Source organism: Pyrus communis, chromosome 3, assembly GCF_041283825.1.
Source record: "Pyrus communis isolate YQ-2024b chromosome 3, ASM4128382v1, whole genome shotgun sequence".
Classification (NCBI taxonomy): Eukaryota; Viridiplantae; Streptophyta; class Magnoliopsida; order Rosales; family Rosaceae; genus Pyrus; species Pyrus communis.
The window spans coordinates 5,259,353-5,285,205 of record NC_142567.1 but is presented as its reverse complement, the minus strand read 5'-3'; the positions used below and the strand labels follow the sequence as shown (position 1 = coordinate 5,285,205).

The 25,853-nt window shown below is 36.3% G+C and overlaps 1 protein-coding gene across 1 annotated transcript; it reads right to left on the bottom strand.

Annotated features, from left to right (window-relative positions):
- Positions 1-20,207: 20,207 nt before the first annotated feature.
- LOC137715312 (NAC domain-containing protein 72-like) lies at positions 20,208-21,961 on the bottom strand. The gene is made up of 3 exons (XM_068454596.2): positions 21,644-21,961; positions 21,270-21,538; positions 20,208-21,161 (listed from the first exon to the last, which is right to left on the bottom strand). Exons 1-3 carry the CDS (start codon positions 21,822-21,824, stop codon positions 20,595-20,597), a joined length of 1,017 nt encoding a protein of 338 aa, XP_068310697.2. The 5' UTR covers positions 21,825-21,961; the 3' UTR covers positions 20,208-20,594.
- Positions 21,962-25,853: the final 3,892 nt, after the last annotated feature.

The following is a 25,853-nucleotide window of genomic DNA, read 5'->3' as shown; positions in this document are numbered from 1 at the left end:
TCTTACGATTAGGAGCATTTTTCCCACTGGGTTTTTGCTACCTAACGAGGTTTTGACGAGGCACCCACCTTAGGTTGATCATATCCCTAACTTTGCATTACTCACGCATTTTTCCTTAGACTATGGATTTTGTCCCTACTCGGGGTTTATACCATAGCCATAGGGTTTTTGTGAGACTTACTTCCTTATTCAATTTCCTACCTTATTTGAGAATAGCGTGTTCCCAGAATCAGTGATGACGAGTCGACTTCCTCAACCTCTACATGATGCCGAATCTACTTGAGTATTTACACACTCAAGGGGGAGTGTTATAAACTTCTTATTTAAGTGTGATTGTGTAAATTCTAGATTATATATGATTCTAGTTATTCTTCCCTATTAAGACTTGTATTCCTTGGAGGAGAAAGAATTCTTCTATATTCTCTCTGTGGCGCCAACCCCCTCTAGGAGGAATAACACATCCTCTACACAACCCTACAAACACATATCTCTCTCTCTATCTATCTCTCTGCGCCGCCGGCCCCCTCTCCCTGTCAGTTAAATATAGGCCACAACATTAAAAGATTACTTTGAATAATCAGTGATATTAATCACACAACTAGCACGTACAGTGCCTCATCTAACCCACTCTCAATTTTGATCATCTTAATCATCAATCTTAATTAGTCACACAACAACTTGATTCTCAATTGATGTGAAACAACTAAATTTACGTGGGTCCTTAACGAACATACATTATGCTCTAACTATTTTTATTTTTTTTGTTAGTGGGGAGCTTGATCCATGAAAATTAAGGAGGGAAAGTCAGTTATCCCCTATTTGTCAATGCAAAATTCCCAATCAGAAGAATTTTTGTGAGTGCATGTCCTCGATTGTGTTAGTGATTAAAGCTTTCTTATTAATTTTATTGCACTCGAATTCATACATTTGTTCTCTCTTTAATGTAAAAACGAAAAAAAAAAAAAATACTACTACTACTTGTAATCAAAGTATAGCAATCCTTAAAAAAAAAAGTTTTGGATATATTGCCTAAATATTTTCTTTTACTGACCTACGAATGAAAGATTGACAAATGTCAAACTCAAAATTTTTATTGTGTTGTGGCCTGTATTTAACTGAGGGGTGCAGCACGGAGAAAAAGAGAGTGGAGAATGGACATGAGGAATTGTGTATTAGTTCCTTAGTCCTTATGCCTTTATTTATAGTAATAAGAATGAGAGAAACTTACTCTCTAAGTAATACAAAGTCTATTAGAAAAGATCTTCTAAAAGATTCATAATCTATCTCTACTTAGGATTTACACAATCACAATATGTATTAGAACATATGTCACAACACTCCTCTTGAGTCTGCAAATACTCAAGTAAATGGTGCATCTGATCTTCAGGCAAGTAGTTGATTACAACAACTAACCTTATAACCCGTGAATTACCAATTCTTTAATTATTTTTCTTAATTAAACGTAATTTCCCCCTGTAATTTTTATGCATCTCAAATAACCAAATCTTAAGCTACATCATTAACGCCTTTGAACTCACTCTATGTAAGATACCTTAGTTCTCCCCTTTTTTTATAATTTTTTTTTTTTAAGAGGAACAACTGGTGACAAGTCACAATTATTTACCATTCCGGACCCGGAGTTCTCCCCTCACTATTTCTATTTTGGTTTTGAACTTTTTTAGTACAAATTATATTCTACATTGATTTACATTGAAAAGAAAGAGAAAGGTTTAAAAACAGAACACACTAAAGTCATAATAACCAAGTCAATTCACCACTTTATATTTATAACATAAAACCACATAAATCTCACACGCATCAACATGTCAGACTTAGGCCTGGTTTGGTACTGAGGTGATTCTGAAAAAAGCTGGTATCAAAAAAAGTTGGGAGCTATTTTTGTGTTTGGTAAACATTCAGCTTCAGCTTTTTTTCACAGTTTTGGGTGAAAAAAAGCCAAAAACAAGAAGCTGCAAAACCCAGCTTTGAAAAACTGGCTTTTTTTCACATCTGTTTTACATAAAAGTTTACCAAACACTATAATACTGTTTTTCTTTTGTCAAACGCACTTTTACAAAAAAGTTTACTAAACATTATACTGCTTTATTTCACAGCTGCTTATTCTCACAGCACAGCAGAAGCAGCTTTTTTTCAAAGCACAGCAATACCAAACCAGCCCTTAATATTTCCATAACCCCAACAAAAAAGAACAAAAAATCATTATTCACTCTTTAATTAAACTCAACTTTATACCCTTTGTTTGCTCATATCCACTTAATTTTGAGCGTCCTCCAGACGTGTGCCCGCAAATGAACTAATCTTCTTCATTGACTTTTCCTCCCTTGTTCTATATGTCAAAAAAACTACTAGATATGTACCCTATGTATAAGAAAAAGAACAATCTCTTTAAAATTAAGAGAATAAAATATGCAACTGTTGCTTATTTAGTTATTTAACAATTAGTTGCAAACTTACAAAATGTAAAATTAATCAACACACACACACACACACACACACTTTCTTTGTGAAGTACATGAGACTCAACTTGTAATTAGGTAGCAAAAATGATATCCAATTCATATTTTCCTTTGCAATTACAAGGAACAGGACTAGAGATAATCTAGAGGTCTAGACTAAAATCCAATCAACCAATCTCTGTTGCTTGCAAAGTAGTTGCACACAACGGCCCAACAAAATTTCTCAACGCTGAAGCATGGGTTACTGTACAAGGCAATATTTCCTGCCGGCAAGCACCATATTTTTGTCCAGAATTGCCAAAATTTTAGCAAACCTTGTGACTACCCAAAACCATCATCCTAAAATATCTCACAATTTCTAGCTAGATTGGTCAATTGAGGCACCCATATGATAAATGTTCAGCACCTTACCATAAAATTTAATTTTGTTGGTTTTTCTGAATAATTTATTGAATCCCACAACCACTCATGTAATATTTTTCAAATTATCAATTAAAGAATTTATTAAATGTTATTGCCGCTCCAAAAAAATCATCCTTAAAATATGATGTACTTTGACTCATCAATGCACAATCAATTTTTTTAATTAAACACGTAGTATATATAGGGCATCATTGTCACTGAGATATGTAGAATATGAAAGCTATGGAGCATGGAGGGTACTTGGTTATTATTGTTCTCCATGTGACCGTTAGAAGATGTATAGCTAGCTAGGGTACGTTGAGTCAATGGCAAAGAGATGATGTTACCATGCATATATGTACAAATAGTGGTATATCAAGTCAATTTTTCCTCTCTTGGTTAGGGTAAGCCTAACTTGACCTTTATCCTTTGTAAGTGGAAAAAGAGTAAACTTACATGTGCACATGGTACTTTCATGTTTGACCCGTGATCGTCAGGCTATCTCTTATTTTGATATGAATGACTAGTGCAAGAAGCTTAAACAAAATTAGCTACAATCACCTTTCAGACAATACTTAGCTAGCTAACCTATCTATTTCGATGTTTGCACATACTTTTCTTGGCTCTAGTATGATTGAATCAAGAGTATGCTTGCATATACTCTTTTTTCGACCAAAAAAAAAAGTACGAATTAGCAGGTATTTAATTAAATAATAAAGATCATTAATTGGTTTCAATTGAATTTTTACTATTAGTGGCAATACTTAACTTAAGGATAATGTAGTTATCACAAAATTATGCTTTCACATATCCCTTGACCATATAGGAAAAGTCTTGCATTATTCACGTGATGCTGGTGCACATGTTATGGAAGTTACAATGTGATGAAAGTTACAATAGGGAGAGGAAACGTAGGATGTGCAGAAGACAGAAACTGAATGAGTATGTAGAGTGTGGAGTTTTGATTCATGTATCACCCATGTAGTGCAATGTTACAAGCCATAAAACATATATATATATATATATAGTATAGGGGCGTAAGTTGGATTAGAAGTTTTGATTCCAAACTAAAACATATTGATTTTGAAGCAGCAAAGACCAGATCAGGAGAAGCGATTAGACTCGGATCTCTGGATAAGCAGAAGCATTAAACTCGGATCAAAACTCAGACCTTATAGTCTATACAGTTTGATCAACACGGTCAAAGTGACCTACATGATCTGGATCAGATTGTCTAAGGTACTATCAGAATAAGTCAATTTAATAAGCACCTGAACGGTAGACAAGATGTCCACAAAGATCTGTTGCGACAAAAAAGAATTTGAGGCGTCGTCATCATCATCATCTGATCTTGCTAGGTTTGGTAGGTTTATAGGAAAATTATATTTTGTCCCTCACATGCGAGGCACATGTCTTTTTTAACAGTCTTTTACTAATTGTTTTGAATTGGCAAACGAATGTAAACACGAAGATTAATTTGGCCAAATTAAAAACACGGAGACTTAAATTAACATAGAAACTATTTTGACGTTTAAGTCTCTATTCTTGATTAATGTAAATTAAAAGTGGAACATAATCATCCACCTCTATCATAATTCTATAAAAAAAATTCTCCCAAAGCTCAGGAGTATAAAAATATCTCCCAAAAATCAGGGTCCAATAATACTAAATCATAGCTAGTGACTATATATGATCTAGTTAAAACTATTTTATGTATAAAAAAAAATTTGTACAAACACGCATGTTGGTCCAATATTCTAGTGGATAGGATGTTGAGTTTCTACCCATATGTCCCCAAGTTCGAAACTTCCCCCCCCTTCCCCTAACTTATTGTAATAGTTTCATGCCCTTCCTCCTCCCCTTAATATATTAAATTTAACACAATTGGTGTTCCATATATTATACAAAGTTTATCACCATCATTTGGAGTTTTTCAATTGGGTAGCTTAAAGAGGTCATCAATATTCGGGACAACCTATTAAGTTTGAATGTGAGCATCTACCCAATTGATAGTGAGTAAAAAAGAACTTAATATAAGAATATATATCTATACTATATGTTAAGAAAACCCTTCTTGTAAACTTTTTGCCACTTTTTTTTTAATTTTTCCCTTACTTTTGAGACACTCTTGACAAAACGGAGGGCAAAATAGTAATTTTGTACCTTTTGACAAAATGAGAATCATATCTCTATTTTTCCTATTTTATCCTCACTTTTGATACACAATATTTCCATAAGAGGGCAAAATGGTAATTATGTAATATTAAGACAAATATGCCCTTATTAAGAGATCCCATTTTGGATAATTTGAAAGAATTGAAGCAGTTGCGCTTGAGGAGAACGTGGGAGGGGGTGGATGGTTGTTCACACACACAAAGTGTGTGCTCTCTGCTATTTTATATATATGTGTGTGTGTGTGTATATATATATATATATATATCTGTGTGTGTGTGTGTGTTCTTTGTGGGATATCTTAACACATTTTTTTATGTGTAGCATTTATTATGACTAGCGTGTGGACATATAACATGTAGACAAGGGCAGTTAGGATGAGCTGTTATCATTTAATTGTAATTTGTATTTAATTGTATTGTATAGCTGCTATAGGACCCTTATATTCTGTAGACCTCTTGGTGTATAAAGCCTTGTAAAGTTTACCTAAAGTTTAATGAAAATCTGAAACTTCACATGGTATTAAGCCTCTTATCCCTTTTTTTTTTTCCATGGCTTCCGCAACTTCCTCTCCTACATCTCCATTCCCTAATATCTCTACACTAGTTTCTGTCAAACTTTATGAGTCTAATTACTTACCTTGGGAAAGTCAAGTTAAGCTATTCTTGATTGGCCAAAACTTTTGGTGTTTTGTAGATGGAACCCACCCTTGCACTCCTCCCTTTATCACCACCACCACTCATGCAACTTCACCAAATGCCTCTGCTGATTCTGACTCCTCCACATTGGTGCCTCATGTGACTACTAGCGTTCCCAACCTCAATTACCTGGTGTGGTACCAGACTGATCAAACACTTGTCAGCATGTTACGCGTTACGCTTACAAAGCATGTTCTCTCTTTGACTGTCGAGTTGTCTACTTCTCGTGAGATTTGGGAGCATCTTCGTCAAAATTTTTCTCAACAATCCCTCACCAACTCTACCCATACTCAGTTTCAGTTGTTGTCTCTTCGGAAGGGTAGTAAAACGATTTCGAAATATTTGGGTCTTGCCAAACATTTGGCAGATCAATAGGCTTCTATTGGCCAACCTGTTCAGAATGATGATTTGGTGACTTATGTACTTAATGGCTTGAGGCTTGAATATGATATTCTTGTCATGGCGTTGACCAACTTTCCTCCACTAGCGTCATTCAACGATTTGCATGCTCGTCTTCTGGTTTATGAATCTAAACATGCTATGACTCAAGCTACTTTGGCTCCCTCTGCTTTCTACTTCGCACGTAATTCTGGTGGTAATTTCTCTCAGGGACGTGCTGGTCCACCCTCCTACCATCATGGCACTTCAAGTGTTAATCAGCATTCTCGTACTTATGGTCGAGGTTGTTCTACTATGCATGGTGGTGCTGGCTGATATGGTCAGCGTACTGCACAACAACGACCTGGCATCCTTGGACCATGTCCTACTATTTGTGGCCCTCAATGTTGGGCATGTAATCAATTTGGTCATATAGCTACATTGTGTCCTCAAGCGACTCGTTCTGACGATGATATATCTCGAGCTTTCACTGGCATGCACATTGCTTCCTCCTCTGATCTTACATGGTGTCCAAACACTGGTGCTACTCACCATATGACAAATGACTCTCGCTTCATTACTTCAGCTACGGGGTATGGTTCTAATGACAAGGTTGTTGTGGGTAATGGTGAGACTCTCTGTATTGCGCACACTGGTAATATTTCCTTTAAGTCCAGGTCGTTCATTTTTCGGTTATCCCAAGTTTTGCACGTTCCAACAATTCGGAAAAAATTATTGTCAGTTGCTAAGTTTACACGTGATAATCTTGTTAGTCTAACGTTTTTTCCATGAGGTTTTGTCATACGTGACTTAAACAGGTGTTGTTCTTTTTCAGGGCCCATGTGAGGATGGTCTTTGTCCCATTAAGCTTGGTCTTACTTCTAGAATTCTACTGCCAAACATGCTTTTGTTTCCATTTTTGCGTCACCCTCACTCTGGCATCGTCGTCTTGGGCATCCCTCTCATCAAGTTCTTAGTGTGTTAGCATCTAGTGATGTATTAGGCTCGTCTGTTACTATCTCCACTAAAGATTTTTGTAATCACTGTGCGTTGGCTAAATCTCATCACCTAGCATTTACATCTTCAAAACATTATGCTATGTCTCCTTTTGAATTAATACATTCTGATGTTTGGATGTCTCCTATTGTGTCGGTGTCAGGTTTTCGTTACTATGTCTTGATTACGGATGATTACACATGATACATATGGATTTATCCCATGCGTAAGAAGTTCAAGGTCTTTAATCACTTTAACAATTTTATAACTTTCATTTTTAATCGGTTTTCTACAATGGTTAAAATACTCAAAAGTGATGGGGTAAAGAGTATGATAATTTGTCATTTCGTCAATTGTGTGTGCATAAGGGGATTCACCATAGATTTTCTTGTCCACATACCCTGCAGCAAAATGGACTTGTAGAATGCAAGCACCGTCATATCTCAGAAATGGGATGCACCATGTTACTTGCTGCCAATCTTCCGCATAAATTTTAGGCTGAGGAACTTTGTACCGCTGTTTATATAATTAATCGGTTACCCACTTCTGTTCTCAAGTGAGCTTTTCCGTTTCAAATTTTATTTGGCCGAGCTCCTAATTATATGGCTTTGTGCATGCTTGGGTGTGCTTGTTTTCCATATCGTGGTGATTATGCAACTAACAAACTACAACCCAGATATTTTTCATGTGTTTTTCTTGGCTATAGTGACCAATATAAAGGCTATCATTGCTTTCATCCCCCCACTGGACGTGTATACTTGTCCAGTCATGTTAAGTTCAATAAGGATGATTTCCCATTCCACTCTTCTATGGCATCGTCTTTCGTGCAACAATCAGACTTGGTATTTGTTCATATTGTCCCCATACATGCCCCACTTCATCACAACAATGCCTTGTCACCCATGTTGTCCTTTATGCAACTCATGACTATTCCTAAAAATCTGGAACTAGCCAATGTCAACACGTTTTCCAATGTCCCCACGTCAGTCCCTGTTGCAATTCAGCAGCAACTCTCCCATCCACATGCATCTCCCTTGCCAGTTGGTGGCGTAGCACCCATGCTGCCTGCAACACTCGTGATTGTGCCTCCAAATCTAGAACAAGTTGTTGTCAACACATTTGCAACTAAACCCACCTCAATTCCTACTGTAACTCAGTAGCACCAATCACATCCACATGCAGCTTAGTTGCCAGCTAGTGGTGTTGCTCATGCTCCTTCCTCAGAACCTCACACACGGTCCAAGTCTGGAATTTTCAAACCCAAAACCAATGTCTACTTTGCTAGTCGTCATCTTATTCCCTCTGCGATGATTACCTTTGTTGAATCCAATGTGGAGCCCACTTGTTTTGCACAGGCCTCACGGTCTCCTAAGTGGCGCCAGGCTATGTTGGATGAGTTCAATGAGTTGCTCAAACAAGGTACATGGACTTTAATTCTTCATGTTCCTTATGCTAACATTGTCGGATGTAAATGGGTGTTCAAAATAAAGCGTCGTTCTAATGGATCGATAGAGCATTACAAGGCACGTCTCGTTGCCAAAGGTTTCTATCAACAGCATGGGGTTGATTACACAGAGACCTTTAGTCCTGTTGTGAAGCCTACTATCATTTGAACCATGCTCAGCCTTGCCTTGTCCTTTGGTTGGCCAATACATCAACTTGACGTGAAGAACGTATTTCTCCATGGTTCACTTATGGAAGAGGTTTATATGACCCAACCACTTGGATTTGTTGATCCCAATCATCCCAATTATGTTTGTAAGCTTCGAAAAGCCATCTAGGTTTTAAACAAGCTACGTGAACTTGGTTTCAATGTCTAAACACCTTTCTCATTCAGGTAGGCTTTGTTCAAAGTTGAGCCAATAGTTCGATGTTTACATATCATCATAGCTCCACTATCCTTGTTTTTCTTCTATATGTGGATGATATTGATTTGACGGGTAATTCCTCTCCTTTGATTCAATCCTTTATCCAAACTTTGAGCACTGAGTTTAAACTAAAGGATCTCGGCAAGCTGCACTATTTCTTTGGCATAGAGGTATCTTATTTATCCAATGGCATTCACTTGTCTCAGAACAAATATACTTTGGAGTTATTACAACGTGGTGACTTATTAGAGTGTAAACCTTGTTCCACGCCTATAGCAACCAAGACTCAACTTTCTGCACACACCGATGCTCCCCTCTCGGATCCATCTCTTTATCGGCAGCTTGTGGGTTCTTTGCAGTATCTTATGTTAACTCGGCTGGATATTTCCTTTGTTGTACAAAATGTTTCTTAGTTTATGGGCCATCCTACTATTGCTCACATGGAGGCGGTTAAGCGAATATTGCATTATCTTAAAGGTAGCTTAGGTATGAGACTTCGCTTAACTTCGTCTTCATAATCGTTTTGTCTCATTGCTTATTCTGATATGGGCTGAGCAGGGTGCCCTGACACATGTCGTTCCACCATTAGCTTTTGTATTTTTCTTGGTGACAATCTGATTTCTTGGTGTGCTAAGAAACAACAGACGGTCTCTCGATCTAGTGCCGAAGCGAAGTATCAAGCTCTTGCCTTTGCATGTGCTGATTCTATTTGGATAATGGGTCTTTTGTGTGAGCTTCGTGTACCAGTCTTTGAGCCAATACTAATGTGCTGTGACAATTTGAGTGCCACATATATGGCTGCTAATCCGGTCTATCATACTCGCACGAAACACATTGCTTTGGATTATCATTTCGTCCGAGAATGTGTTGCTTCAGGAACTCACCATGTTCACTTTCTTCCCATTTCGCAACTGGCTGATCTTTTTACGAAAGGCTTATCGAAGACGCTTTTTCAGTCTTTGTGTTCCAAACTTGCCTCCTCTCCAACGTCAAGTTTGCGGGGAAGTGTAGACAAGGGCAGTTAGGATGAGCTGTTATCATTTAATTGTAATTTGTATTTAATTGTATTGTATAGCTGCTACAGGACCCCTATATTTTGTAGACCTCTTGGTGTATAAAGCCTTGTAAAGTTTACCTAAAGTTTAATGAAAATCTAAAACTTCACATAACTTGACCATGACACATTTTTAGCATCTGAAAGCGTCCAAAATAAATTGGTAATACGTGAAAAGTCAAGATCTTATAAGAGGCAATAGAGGACCGGGTTGGCCTCTTTCCAACAGATAGAGATAACACTGATTTACTGACCTAATGAAAGACTTCCATCTTTAAAATGTGATGCTCTCAACATGAAGGAGTATGATGATGAAGATATAAAGCCTTCTACAAGATTATAAATGTGAAGATAAGGGTTGCCAGTGCCAAACATGTTTGTACTGTTACGATGATGAGATCGCGCATCATTCCACATTAAAGGCCTAATTTCCTCCTTCCCTTCTAACAGACTTGGGCAAAGTCACAATTGCATGACCTCTCACATGTGAAACAAAAGTGGCTAAACCCTGTTAGTTAGCATATTATAATTCATATCACACGTAATCGCATAAGTTGGGTGGAGCATACCAAATTCTGCAAAGTGCATGCGTGAGAGAGCTCCACACAACATGCAAAAACATCGGCCCTTAAGAATTGATCTTAATCACATTTTCTTTTGTAACACATCATTATCAAACTGAAATTAAAATGATGGATTTATCTAGCTAGCTAGCTTGTGGGTTTGCGTTTCTAAGTTGGTCACATGCGAAAGCATGGAATGGATATGGATTCATAGCTTTCTTTGACTACAAGATTCCTCTGTGCACTGCATTCATGCATCAGCCTTTACCTGGCCTAAGTGACTTGTAGTGACCAACTGTGTCGACCCCACTTCACAAACCTTCTATAAATTCTCATGAATTACAACATTTTTAACCATGTGGTTGGATTTTTTTTATTTGGTTGATTTGTGACGTGCACTTTGTCATCTTTAAATTGCTTGTCACACTCACATACATAAATGCAAATGCAAGCAAGCTAGATAGTGTAACTGTGATTGAACTGGACCCATCAAATTATAGTCAAAGATATGCATGCATGTGGTCGATGTTAAAACTATATAGATCGACCAAAGGTATCATGAATCTCCAAATCAGAACGAAAGGTCATGAATGTTTATCCGATTTGTACATACACAGCTGGGTTTTCTCTGCACGAGATTATTATAGCCACAAAATGATGCTTACGCAACAGATAATTGTCATAGACAGAGATATAATTGCATTTATATTCTATGAACCTAAATAGTAATGATAAAACATAGGGATGTTTAGTCACTAAATATAGGGATGTTTAGTCACTATTTTGTCTCGTCGATCAGGTGTTGGAGATTGGTACCCCGTACCATCCGGTCACTCCCGGTTAAAAATCAACAATATGTACGTTTAATTTCTAGAAATAGCCTACAATATTGGAAGCTCACAAAAACCCCAAGTTCTCTCAAGATTTATCAGTATAATTAAGCATTCACCATGCAACGACAGAAATTATAGCTGCCCTAAATTTATTTTAAATTTTGAGCCAGCAGGAAATTAATGTCCTGATGATTTCTGATGATCTAAGCGATACAAGTATCTTGCAGATTTGGGTTTAGTGTGCTCCGGATCTGCTTTGCACCTAAATTCTAATCCACTTTTATAATTTAGATTAATGTAGTGTTAAACAACCGTTTGCATTAAAGAAAAAACCGGTAGAAGTATTTTTGGAAATATAGCTGGCACTTCCAGCACTGTGATCTTAGAATAAAAGACATATATGCGTTCATTCTTTCAAACCCTTGTGGACTGGAATTTTACTTTGCGTTTTCTTTTTTGCTCCATAAAATTTTTCAATCTGAAGAGGAGAAACAAAAGAGAAAGAATATACATATTGGAAAAAAAAAAAAATCAAAAAAATGCATAACCAAAAGACTCTTGTCAAGATTCCATCTTCTACTAATTAGCGATGTATTTATAAAAACCTAACTCTGAACAAACAAGAAAACAATTGCAAACCCTAAAAAATAAAAATAAAATAATTATAATATTTATCCTAGTTACTATAAAACCTTAAGCCATTAAATACTAGAAATAGTCAAACATAAAAATCAACCAAATTACTAACTTGATCACTTTTCCAACAATGTGTGTGTGTGTGTGTGTGTGTGTTTCACACAAGGAGGGTGTGTGTGGTAATAATAAGTCAAGAAGCATAGCTTAACAAAACTAATCAAGGTTGTGTTAGGTGGCTAGATCTTGCTTAGCCACACACGTAGTATGAGACAAATTATGAGTTAGGGCCGGGTTGCTTTCCCTAATTGTTATTTTTAAGCCAAATTAAAAATATTCGTTGCAAAGTACAATCACTTGCCAAATTTTCTAATGAGGACGGCATGATAGGCCACTTTCATGAGCAAAGATAGTATGATCAAATAGATGTAAAAAGTCTCTCTACGTTGAACGTCATCGATGTACCTTTCAAACTGACCCTAAATGTTATCTTCTTTGCATACAAATTTAGTCAGCATGTTCCTTCTCTTTGTGAATGTGATACTTTTGAATTACTTATGGTTTGAGTACTTTACTTTCATCAAAGATCTATATATCCGATTCCTCGGCCTTAAAAAGTATAAATACAAACATCTCATATAACGAAATAGAGGATTAATTAAAGTTCATTTTCGTTAATTTTTCACCCATCTATCCATATTTGTTTAGGGCAAGACGTGTTATAATACTGATATACATATATCAATATAAATTGGGAGTATTTGCAAATTCCGTTTAAGGCCTTGCCACCAAATGAGAATTGAAAAAGAAATAAACATGGTTAATGTTAAATGAGTATCTTCAAGGGTCATAAAACATATACAGAGAAATGAAAAAAATTGATCACTTTCTTCATGTAATACCAGTTAATAGTTTAATTAATCGTATCAAAATCAAATCACTCGTGTTTAACATTAACATTTACAACATCAAAAAACACTAACATGACCTCTTTGCTATTCGTGATAGCAGCTGGCCGTGTCGTAGACAAGTACGTGCTAGTCATTATCTACACGAAACAGCTAATTAACGTTTTGAGTTTGAGTTATGATATCATGCCGTCCGTGTGAACGATTGTTCTCCTAATTGAAACTATAACATCAAGTGGAGGGTGGAGTACGTCACCAATAACACATTTTAGCGCTTGAGTGTGTAAAGATCAAGTGGATCAACACTTAAGATCGAGTCAAGAATAGGGATGGGCAACGGTTATGGCAGACAAGTAATTGCGGTTATTTACCCATAACTGTTTATATTCATACTCGCATAACCGTTTACCCATTGGGTAATTGCATAAACGGTTATACTCATAACCATGACCGTTTATAAACGGTTAACCATACTCATAACCATATACTCGTTTAACCACAACTGTTTACCCATTTAACCATAGCCGTTTACCCGTTTGTCCTTTTTTTTACCCATTTACCCCCTTTTTCACCCGTCTACATGTTTTTTTTTTTTTTTTTTTTTTAACAACTTGAAAATTACAAAAGAAAAATTTGTCATAATTTTCGTTTTCTAACAATTAAACATTGTTATAGATACATTTTAGCATACATTTCCCTATTTTAATCATTTAAGTCCTTATACAATTCCAATAATTGAAATAATAGTTTACAAACGATATTTTTCTGCTACACCCAAGCAAATCTTTAATTTCAAGACCGATCCCAAACCAAAATTTTGAGAATATCAAATTTCAAGAATCCCAAAATAATTTCAGAATTTTGAGACAAATCGAGAATATACTATAACTCAACCATCGATCCATTCTACAGAAGTTTATGTGGATACCACCATACTAGTAAAATGACAAAGACATTCATCATTCGATATGGCAGAAAGCATTTTTTTCAGTACATTGCCAGGTAATATACAAGACAACACAAAGCATCAAACTTCTTCCAGCCTTAGAAACATATAGACACGGGAAAAAAAACTATCAGATACGAATTCAACCACAGAACTTCGATGTTAAATTAAATGGGTAAACCAATCCAACGGCCTATAATTTTTTTTTTTTAAATTTACATATATTAAATTAAATGGGTAAATGGATATCCGTTATAACCGCGAGTAATACCCATAATCGATGGATACCCGTTATAACCATGGGTAATACCCATAACCGCCTATTTAAATTTCACAGATAAACAGTTATACCCATATAACCGTTTGTTCATCTAAACGGTTACCCATAACCGTAACCGTGAACTTTAAATGGACGGGTAACCGCAGTTACCCAAACCCATAGGTATTTTGCCCATCCCTATTCAAGAAGAAAGTCAAGATGGTCATAAGTATTTCAAAGTCTAAGTTAGCAGAACAAGTTTCTTGACCCAAGCTTACAAGTTGTTTGAATCTAGCGTGCCAAAGATATGGTTTAGAACATATCTAGGAAGATCACTGAATATGATTAGAACTCAATTAGACATAAGTTGCAAGGGGAAGCACCAAGACAGACAAAGTCCATGCATGACTAGGATGAATAGCGGCTTAGGGGATAAAAATACGTCCAATTGACAGAAACCTCCAATAAAACTGAATATAACTTGGTTTTCCGGTCGAAGATAGAGAACTATCTACCAAGACAATCCACCACTTCCATTATTTCTTTCCAAAGAACATTTTTCATTTCTGTAATTAAATTATGGTGGAATTCTCGCTTATACTAGTCTACTCTTTTCCCTTGCGGCCCACGCGTGTACATGTCCCTCAAGCTGACGTGGGCTACTCTTGCCCTTTTGTACCGTTTCGGTGGGCTCACAATGAATTACAAATAATCAAGCGGATCCATAATAATTCAGATATGGGCCCAAAATGATAATGAGGTGAGGGCATCAAGGCTTAGCCCACATGACAAGCCCTATTTATTAGGTTATGAAATAATTTCAAGTAATTGCGGGCGAACTCAGATGAGTGTGGAGTTTTAACAGAAACCCTGGCAATACTCTTTTCTTAATATACAAAAAGTGTCGGAGTAAGAATTATAGCACAAGTGTGATTGTATAGTTTCGGTTAGATTGTATTTAGGATTCCTATGTAATATAGAAGATCTTGGGCTTTCTTACTTGTAGGGCAAATAAGCATGTTATGTTTACTATAAATAAAAGTACAACATAAGGAAAAAGAATACGCACATAATTTTCATACATCTCTCTTTTCTCTCTATGTGCCACCGCACTCCCTCTCTCTCTCATTCAGTTAAATTTAGGCCACAACAAAAATAATATTGTTATCAAAGCATGAAATTCAGTATCTTCAATAGCTTAGAAATATTATAACAAGATGGATCTAGAGAAAGTGTCGTCAACGTGTTTATAACTGGTAATGGACTGAAGTGCTTCTAAATGAGTAATTCCAAACAGGCCCTTAAACTTTCAATTGAGTTTCTTCATGAAGCATTGTGCCGTTTAAAATAGTACTTGTATTTTTAATAAATAAATTCAACGTATTTATAATAAAAGCACTTCTAGCATAAGCAATAATAGACAATAGTGTCTTTCGAAAAACTTCTGAAATTACAAAAATACCTCAGACCAGCCCTCTAGTCGTAGATTAATTATGTCTTGGTCGACATTGATTTTTAAGGCAACAACTCTATCGTCTTAGAGCTACTCATCCACCATGTAAATAAACTAAGTGATGGATTGTCATGGTACACTAGAAGAAAAAAGGTCATCTACTACAGTTGATGTCCGTTGTAGATTGAAATCCACCACGGACGGTTTGCCCGTTAGTATTCTAGATTTAATAATTATGCATGTTTTCAACTCATTACCTTCTAAGTCTAAACCCTCCTTCAATAGTTTAAATGGATCTAGCGTAGATTATACCATCATTTGAAAAAATAAATTTCCAAAAAATGTATATGACTTGATCCAACCGATAAAATCATTAGAAACACTTCTATTCTTTTGGGAGGACCATATATAGGTTAACTTTTCTAAATGCTTTGGGACTTTAAGGTCGATCAAATGAGTCTGCTTGAGTCAATACCCTTCTTATTCCATACGAACATAGAAAGACACAAAAGCATATGCGTACAATGCATTTTTTAAACTTATTTAATTTTTGTTTATTTGTATGCATGGAAAGCAAATTAGAAAGAGATTTTTCAGTCTGATCAAAATAGAGTGGTACGCTACATATTATTATATAATTAGAAGAAAATTTTACTTTTTCAAATGGCCATCCATTTATATAATAACATATAGTGTACCGCTTCATATTCTGAACACACTGAAAATCTTTTGCAAACCAGGGTTGAGTCATCTTTTCCATGCAACGTACAACACACGCCACCAAGTTCCTCTGTATTGTAGAAACTTGCACGATTAAAACTGTTCTACTCAGAGCTTTGAATCAAAAGCATTAAAGGAAAAAGGTCCGCAGAAAAGTCAAGGTGTCACGTTGACCACACATGCAAGCAAAGAATCAAAGAATCAACGGTCAAATGGTTAACACATATCCAAAGAGTGGACACCTTTTTTAGGAAGAGGAATATGATTGGCAGGCATCTGGTTAGCATCTGATGGAATGATCCCAAAGTAATTAAGTGCAGCTGTTCTTGGAAGATATCCAACCTTTCAAAGTAATTAAGGATTTAGCCAATAGCCATGCCCTAGAACTTGACGAATGGAAGTTTCTCTCCTTTCTTTTGATTCATCATCACTTTCATGCGGATCTCCCATGATTTCACAAGTTAAGTAAATTCTTGCTCAATAGATATTTGAGTAGGCAAACTTTATCTACTCTCAATAGATATTTGAGTAGGCAAATTCTTGCTCAATAGATATTTGGGGTGGGCGTAAAAGGTTCGAAGGGTTGCAAGGGTGACGGGTCAAAAGTTTGAAGGGTTGATGAGGAGGGGGTGGAGGGATGAGGATCCTTTTTAGGATCCTCACATTATAGACGTTATCGTACATCGTACGGTTAGTTTTTGTTAGGTACTATTTATTTTTAATTTTAAATAAATAAATTCAAAATGATTTATGATCGTACGATGTACGACAAATGATTAGGATGTGAAGATCCCTAGACTTGAATCCGAATGGGATCCATCTCCAGGGTGAGGGATCAAAGGATCCAACAGAAGGAGGTACGTCGACTAGTCGATCAATCGATGGGGTGGCTGCCTGGCTGGGTGGCACGGATCTGGAGCATAGGTAGTGGCTAAGAGGCTTGGCCCTTGGGTTAGGTGGGAAAGATGGTGCGAAAGAAACGCCTTTTCGCAGTGCGTATTCTTTATCATTGGTATCCGAGTTTGGTAAAGAATGCGCACTACGAAAAGGAGTTTCTTTCTTCTGATAAGGAATTACTTGCCCTTTAAGCTTCCCTCGTTCAATGAAAGGGTGGTCCCTCAAGTCTCAACGTGGCAAATTACACCAGAGCAAATTAGATGGTTCACTTGGCCTTCTTATTGTTTGTACACGTGTTACCTTTTTGTAATCTGCAAGAAGCTTTATTTGAAGTGCCACCTTAATGCATGTTTTAAAGGACAATAGGTTCTAGCTGGGTAACAGATTAGGATCTAGCGAATTAAGTAAAATGAATTTTAACGAAAAAATCTTGGTACTGTTTATTTTAACGAAAAATCACATTTTTACACTAAAAAGTCAATCCTGGTGCTATTCAATTTACCCTTTATTTTGTCCTTATCGTTAAAATTTAAAGTTTTCAAATCAAATCATTTTCATTAGTTTTCCTTTAAGTAAATTTATTATGTTATATAAATAAGTGCCTATTACAATTAAAAAATCTATACTAAAAAATTGATTATAATTCAAAAGCCTCGTAATTCTAATTCAATAAGCAATTAATTAGTTAATTATAAAACTTAATTAGCTAATTATTTAATTTAAAAAAAATATACTTGGAACCGCCGAGTGTGCTGCCTAAACCGCCTAGACCAACTAGACCACCTAGACGGTTGCCTAGTCCCTCCCCAATTTTAGGACACTGCCGATATGTAACTTGCATGTCTCGTCTAGTGCATACAAGAAAATCCCAATGCATATGAATACCTAGCCAACTTTTAGAAGCAATTCCAAATTGATCTTAATCATTTAAAACATTTCAAATAAATGTCGAATGTTTTAAAAGTTGGACATCCGTTACGTCATCAATGCTAAATGATAACTAGAACAAGTATTAGAGTGGGATTTCACTCTCATGTCTTTATAGAGCTCCAACAATTGCTTTTAACTAGAGACAGTTAGTGTTTAAAACTTGGTGAAGAGGGTCCATTAAGGGATTTAAACTCTATAGATGACGTATTAGTGAAAATTATATTCAGTATTAGTTCACACCATGATTTAACATTAATGACATCATCAGTTAACGGTAATAACATCATCACTTAATGATGGTAACCTAACAAGTGTTCATTTTTCAAAACGTAAGATAGTTATTTGAAATGTTTCAAAAGGTTATGACCAATTAAGAATGACCTCTAAAAGTTGGGCAGTTACTCGTACTTAATCCTATACGATAAACTTTTTAACCATATATTTTTATTAAATTTATATAAACTACAGAGACGTATATTGAAATTTGAATGTACATTAAACTGTTTGTGATGGAAATGCATAATTATCTTTTAAGCCTTGTGTAAATCGCATTATGCATAGTCTTTTTTAAGGTTTTAAGGTACAGTCTAATCCATCTTGTCCTCACTTCAGATTTGGAAAGAATGTAATTTATTCAAAGATAAGAGATAAGGGTCATCACTCACAGAATTGAATGGTTAGTAGCCAGTTTTTTCAGACAGGTGGCAAACATTCTAATCTAACGGCAGTAGATTTGTTGCCAAAACAAACAAACAAGAAGGGGCAGTAGTCATCCTTTAATTCGATGCTATTCGTTACGAACAAAAAGAATTCCTTCAGCATATAGTTAGACCTAAATCTCCATTGAAGTGACGAATGTCAATGTCATGCGACGCAATGCATTAACTTGAACTTAATCAGAGTTGGAGACCTAAATACTCTTTGAACAATGATTCCAAATGTACTATTCTAGCCCCGTTTGACGAATATACCTTTAATTTTTTGTTAATGTTATCAATATATATACTTTGATATTGTATCAATTTACATCTTAATGTTACAAATCAATGTTTTGTTTATATATTATCGATAGAGTATCAATATACAATTGTTACTATATTCATATTTTGTCACTATTGTATCTATAACGTTGAGCGAAGGCTAGTGCAAAGGATATGGACTAGGACTTTTTTGGTTTTTTTTTTTTTTGGGGTGGGGCGGGGTTGGCTTCTCGGATGTCATTTCATGTTATGAAAAATCAAATTTGGCTTATCAGTTAGAAACATTGCTGTTTTTTTTTTTATACTGTTATTGCTAATTTGGACATATTAACATTTCATTCGGAAATGCTCTAAAGCCACTTATCCTAACATACATAATAATTGGACGATTTTGTAATATTAGCGTTCATTTCTTATGTTACAAATGGTATTTTTGCTCCAAGATAGATTAAGCTAAGACTAAATTAGTAAAAGCAAAATTAAATTAAATGGTAAGTAGCCAGTTCATTTCTTATGTTACAATGATTCCAAATGTACTATGGAATCAAACCATTTGGTTTTGGTTCAGTTTGATTCAAACAGTGTTGGTTTTGGTTTGCGCCTCATTTGTAGGCCCGTTCAAAGATTGACATTAATATAAAAGTATTCAACATTCAAAATAACTCAAGAGTTCAAAACTAGTCGTTTGCTAACTAAAATGCTTTTAGCTACCCAATTGAAAAAAAATTCAAGATGGTCATCAAATTTGACAGCAAGAAGGAGAGATGTCATGAAAAATCAAATTTGGCTTCTCGATTAGAAACTGCCCTTTTTTTTTTTTTTTTACCGTTATAGGTAATTTAAATATTTTAATATCTTATTTGAAAATGCTCTAAAACCATTTATCCTAACATACATAATAATTTGACGATTTTTTAATATTTGCGTTCATTTCTTGTTTTACAAATGGTATTTCTGCTCCAAGATAGACTAAGCAAAAGAGACGCTTTAGGAGGAGGATCGAGTTGAAAGTTAAAAAGAATAGGATGACGCAATTATAATTTGATTTGGTGACAATCAACAATCACCGTTAGAATTTGACTTTTCAATCTTATTTCACACGAATGGCAGCAGCTGCAAATTTTGACCCGTTTTTCTTTGACAACTGGATGTTACATTCTAACTGCCGTAATTTGTTATACAAAGATTCATTGTTTTGAGTTCGTTGAATCTGCGGCCTTAAACTAGCAAAAACAGAGGACAAATCTCCATTCACCCTTTTCATGCCACCCCCTCCCAGACTTTTTTTTTATAATCCTAACCCCAAACCCCAAAATGTTAGCCCAAAGAATCCAAATTATTTACAGAAATGCACTCCTACGTGATTTTTCTTCCCAAATGCACTCCATTTTGATTTTTGCCTTATTTTCGACTTCTGACTTCCGACTTTACTGCCAGAGCCCGAACACGCTGGGCCGGACCGGGTAACAAATGTTCTGAGAGTGTTGCTGGAAGAAGTTCGAGTTATCCACCCGCTGAGTTCTGAGTCCGCTCTGCACCTCCTCCTCCGCCGTCTTCCCAACCTCTCCGGCGGCCATTCCACGTGACACAGAGGCGGGGTTGAAGGGAGACACGTCATTGTTATTGAAATTCAAATTCATTTGTCCTTGGCCTGGCTGAGTCTGATTATTGAGATTGAGTTCTGGCGCCGAGTTGAGCCCGGCGAGAGTCGCCCAGTCGAAGTTCCCGGAACTGGTGTTCTGAAAATTAATCTTGCTGTCCTGCTGCTGCAGCAGCGTCTTGAGCGAGTTTATCCGGGGCAGGGTGAAGTTCTGGTCGTCAATATCCGGCAACCACTCGAGCACGTCGTCGAGCTGAGAAGAGCACGATGATGAGGAGCCGTTGCTGTGCTCTTTGCTCGAAACGCTCGTCACGGGCTTCTGTGCTGCCGCTGCCGCTGCCGCTGCCGAGCCGCTGCTCTTCTTGTAAATACGACACAAAACCCATTCATCCAACTGTAATCCAATTTAGATTAGAATATCAATCGAAATAAATTTTAAAAAACAATCGCTTGAATAATTTAACAAAAATACAACAAAACACGAATTAAATTAAATAGTTACCTTGGAGCTGCCATTTTTGCGAGAGGGCTCGATGAGGCGATACTCGTGCATAATCCAATTGGTCTTGGTGCCTTTTGGGGCTTTTCCCACATAGAAAACAAGTGCTTTTTTAATCCCTACTTTTCGACCTTCAGTTGTAATAACCTTATCAGTTCCAGTTGCCTTCCAGTACCCGGACCCAGCAACCCGATTGGGTCGCGACCCATTCGGGTATTTCCGGTCCCTCGGACTGAAAAAGTACCATTCTTTTTCCCCAAATATCGCTTTGCCTGTAAAAGCAACATCGAATTTAGTTCAATTTAGCACAACGTTGAACATTTCAATAGTGGGTGCTGACAAAACAGAAAAATTTTAAAATGCATTGTGGTTCTTACTTGGTAAAACCCAAGGATCAAACTTGTAAAGATCAATTTCAGCAATTATTTGCAGATTGAATTGGTACCCAGCAACCTTGCGGCAGAGGTACTGAACCAGAAGCTCCTCGTCCGTCGGATAGAATCGAAACCCCGGCGGCAGGCTCAGCTGAGAAAGAGGGTCGGTTTCTGGCACACCCATTATTCCGGTGACAAATTTCCGAGCTCGAAATTGAACCGGGAAGATTCGAGAGAGAGAAGTTAAAACAGAGGGGAGAGAGAGAGAGATTTGAAATTTCTGAAGTTTCCAAATCCTCAAATATTATTTCTTTTCTTTTTTTTTTTCGATCTCCGAGATATGGCGGTTATATATAGTGGAGCAAGGAAGGGGGATAAGTACGGTCCATTTGTCGTGCTGCAGAATGGTTGGGGCCCACTAGAGTTTCTCACCGTTTAAAAACTGCCACGCGCCCCCTTTTAAAGTACGACATTATCCTGCGCCCGACCTTATCCGATAACGAGTAAGGTTCCGGGAGGTTTCAGTGCGTGCACCTTCAGAATATTAATGTGGTGACACATCCCGTAATCGGACGCGTGTCAGAAGGAGGCGAAATAAAAAAAAAATTTGGCGCGAAAGGCGGTGGTTCGCAGATCTTTTGAAAGTCTGTGAGGCGTTTTCCACGCGTGCTTTAACCGACGTCGGCGTAGGAAGCATGGGACACGTGCCAACACGTGGACAGATTGGAGCCAAGTTAGGCAGGTATTTTGTCAAAAGATGGGAGGGTTGATAAGAGAAATTTTTCATTACGATCAGAATATATACTACGTGATTTTATATAAGTAATATAAAATTTTATTTTTAAAATTACTAATTTTTTGACATATATATTTTATTATTTGTATAATAATACATAATGTATCATTCCGTATTCTGATCATATTAAAAAATATCTCGGGTTGATAGGGAAAGACAACGAAAAAAGAGGTGTGACGGTGTCGAGGTGGCATAAGAAATTTGGGTTACGTTGGGAATTTTATTGGTATACTATTCCTCTTTAACCGTTAAATTTTAGTAAATTATTATATTTACTAAAAATCTAAGAAGTAAACTATTGAGAATTACACCTGCTAGAGAGACTCTTTGTACGTGAGATTCCTTATAAATTCTAATTTAATTTACATATAAATATTACAAAATATTGTGTAAAATAATTTATGAAGAGCCTCACTTTTTATAGTGTCGTTAACATTTCTCAGAATTCTAATTGACATAAAATTTTCTATATAATCTAAATATTTTAGCCATTAAAGTACTACCACTTAATATTATTGTCTAGTAGTATTTCTCTTCACTTGTAAGTGAGAAGTTTTAGATTCGCTTCTCACCAAACATAAATTTGAATCATTTTATTACTAACTTATTTAGAGAATTAGCTCACTCGTTGACCGCAATAGATAATATCTTACTTGTTAAAAAAAAAAAAACCATTAAATTATTGTATTTGTTGTTCATATTATTGCTTTCATTTTAAGAAAAACTATTGAAAAGAGTTTTGAAAACTTTGAGTTTTAACGAAAAAGATAAAAATGTATTGTAAGTGAATAGTACCATAATTGACCTTTTAGAGTAAAAATATGATTTTTCGTTAGAGTGAATAGTATTAAGAGTTTTTTATTAAAGTTTCCTTCTTTTTAATATTATTCTTTTGGATGTGCGTGTGCGTGTGTGGTAGGTGAGGAATTAGGGTTTCTTTCACTCATCAACCACTGAGAGCTAGCTTGCAAGTATGATATGATGGCATTTTTTAATACATGGGTTTGGACTTTTTGTTCTGTGATTTGTTTAATAACAACTTTAACGAAAAATTTTCGATATTGTTTAGTTTAATGAAAAATCATATTTTTACATTAAAAAACTAATTATGATATTATTCACTTTATTCTTTATTTTATTCTTATAGTTAAAACTCAAAATTTTCAAACTCTTTTCATTAATTTTCTTTTATTTAATTTGAATTATATTGGGAATTTGTTAAAATTGATGATGTGGCACGGTCAAGATATGAGAGGTGGAAAGGGCTGCCGAAAGTTTTTGATATATTTCGAATTTCTACTTAGTGCAAACGTGGCCATCTAACAACAATATATTTCGTGGGTCAAATGGGGGCACGTAGAGGAGGGTTAAGATTAATATATCACAAGTGGTGTCTGCGGGGATCAAGTTTTGACATGTACAAGTAGGAGTCGATGTTTTTTGTGTAAAATAAAATGGCAAGTTTACAAGGCTACATGCAAACGTGGGGCAATTGGGTGTTAAGTTAGATTTGAAGATTGGGGACTTTGATTTCTGCCACGTGCGGATTGTATAGTGCTAGGTGGCGGCAGCTGAATGGTTTTGTGTGGCTTTTGGACGGCTTTGGCGTTGAAAAAAGGCATAAAACTTGTCATGCGAAACAAAGATTCGGCACCTACTTTGTAGTTTTGCTTCAAAGACTTGAACTTGCGCTTTGACTCACAATGCTTAATAATTGTTCGTTTCAAAATTCGGTTTTGATAGATTTGACCAAAACTTTTTCGTTTATGGCATATTTCCATCTTAATGTTGTGACATTGACGCACCTGCAAAATTGTAATTTCAAGCATAATCATATATCAAATTATGATAATCTTTTATGTCACATCCCGGCCCGGGGCGGATCACTTTCCGGCCCCGTTCCACCACCGTAGCACGATATTGTCCGCTTTGGGCTTACCATTCCCTCACGGTTTTGTTTTTGGGAACTCACGAGCAACTTCCCAGTGGGTCACCCATCATGGGATTGCTCAAGCCCCCTTCTCGCTTAACTTCGGAGTTCTTACGGAACCCGAAGCCAGTGAGCTCCCAAAAGGCCTCGTGCTAGGTAGAGATGGGAATATACATATAAGGATCACTCCCCTGGGCGATGTGGGATGTCACAATCCACCCCCCTTAGGGGCCCGACGTCCTCGTCGGCACACACGCGACCAGGGTTAGGCTCTGATACCAAATTGTCACATCCCGGCCCGGGGCGGATCACTTCCCGGCCCCGTTCCACCACCGTAGCACGATATTGTCCGCTTTGGGCTTACCATTCCCTCACGGTTTTGTTTTTGGGAACTCACGAGCAACTTCCCAGTGGGTCACCCATCATGGGATTGCTCAAGCCCCCTTCTCGCTTAACTTCGGAGTTCTTACGGAATCCGAAGCCAGTGAGCTCCCAAAATGCCTCGTGCCAGGTAGGGAAGAGAATATACATATAAGGATCACTCCCCTGGACGATGTGGGATGTCACATTTTACAGCGGAATAGTTCGTCATTTGAAATGATAAACTCATCATTTTTAGTTTTTTACATAATTAGACCATTTCTAACTCCAGCGTCTAAACTCCCAGAATTGAGCCCCCTATTTTTAACTATTCATAAGTTTGAAGTTAGTTAGTTTTTTTCCTCAGACGGTAAGCGACCTATAATTTCCATTCCCAATTTTATAATTTGTTAAATTTTTTTATTTTGTTAAATTCTTCTTTTGCTAATAATTTTAGAATTAGTTTTTGTATAAGCTATCTTGTTTTATTTTTACGAACATTTTGATGTAAAAAAATCAAATTCTGAAAAAAAAAATATTTTTGAGAAAATATATCAGTTAGTGAACAAATGAAGGAGTACTTATAGAGTTTCAGAAGATTTTTGGTGTTGAATCTGATTTGGATTAATTAACATTATTATTTGATTGTTAGGTTTAAATTTAAGCTTACGTTAAAATTGATTAAATTAAATTTAAGTTGTTGGATCACAACCGTTGGAAATTGATGTAGCTAGTCGTGTCACAATGGATCAAAACTAGGAGCTCGTGCAGGCCATTGACAACGACTCTATAATCTGGATCGTAAAAGGAATGAGTTTTGTACGTTCACCCGCAAACAATTTGTTTGGTCTAATGCATTTGTTACGCAAGGCCCACGTGGAAAATACATCATTTGGAGATATTTTTGGCCTAAATTTTGGGTTTTTGTTTTCCACCCTCCCCCCTCTCTTGGAGATAGCCTTATGTTTAACCATGTTTATTGCTTTCGTTTGATTTAATAACTCCGATGATCATAAATAAAAAAGGCGTGCAAACTGCAAAATGCTTAAAAAAAGTGTGATTTATGAAAATCTTTATCAAGCATTATCTTAATAGTTATTTTTTTTCCTTTTAAGTTATTGAACACC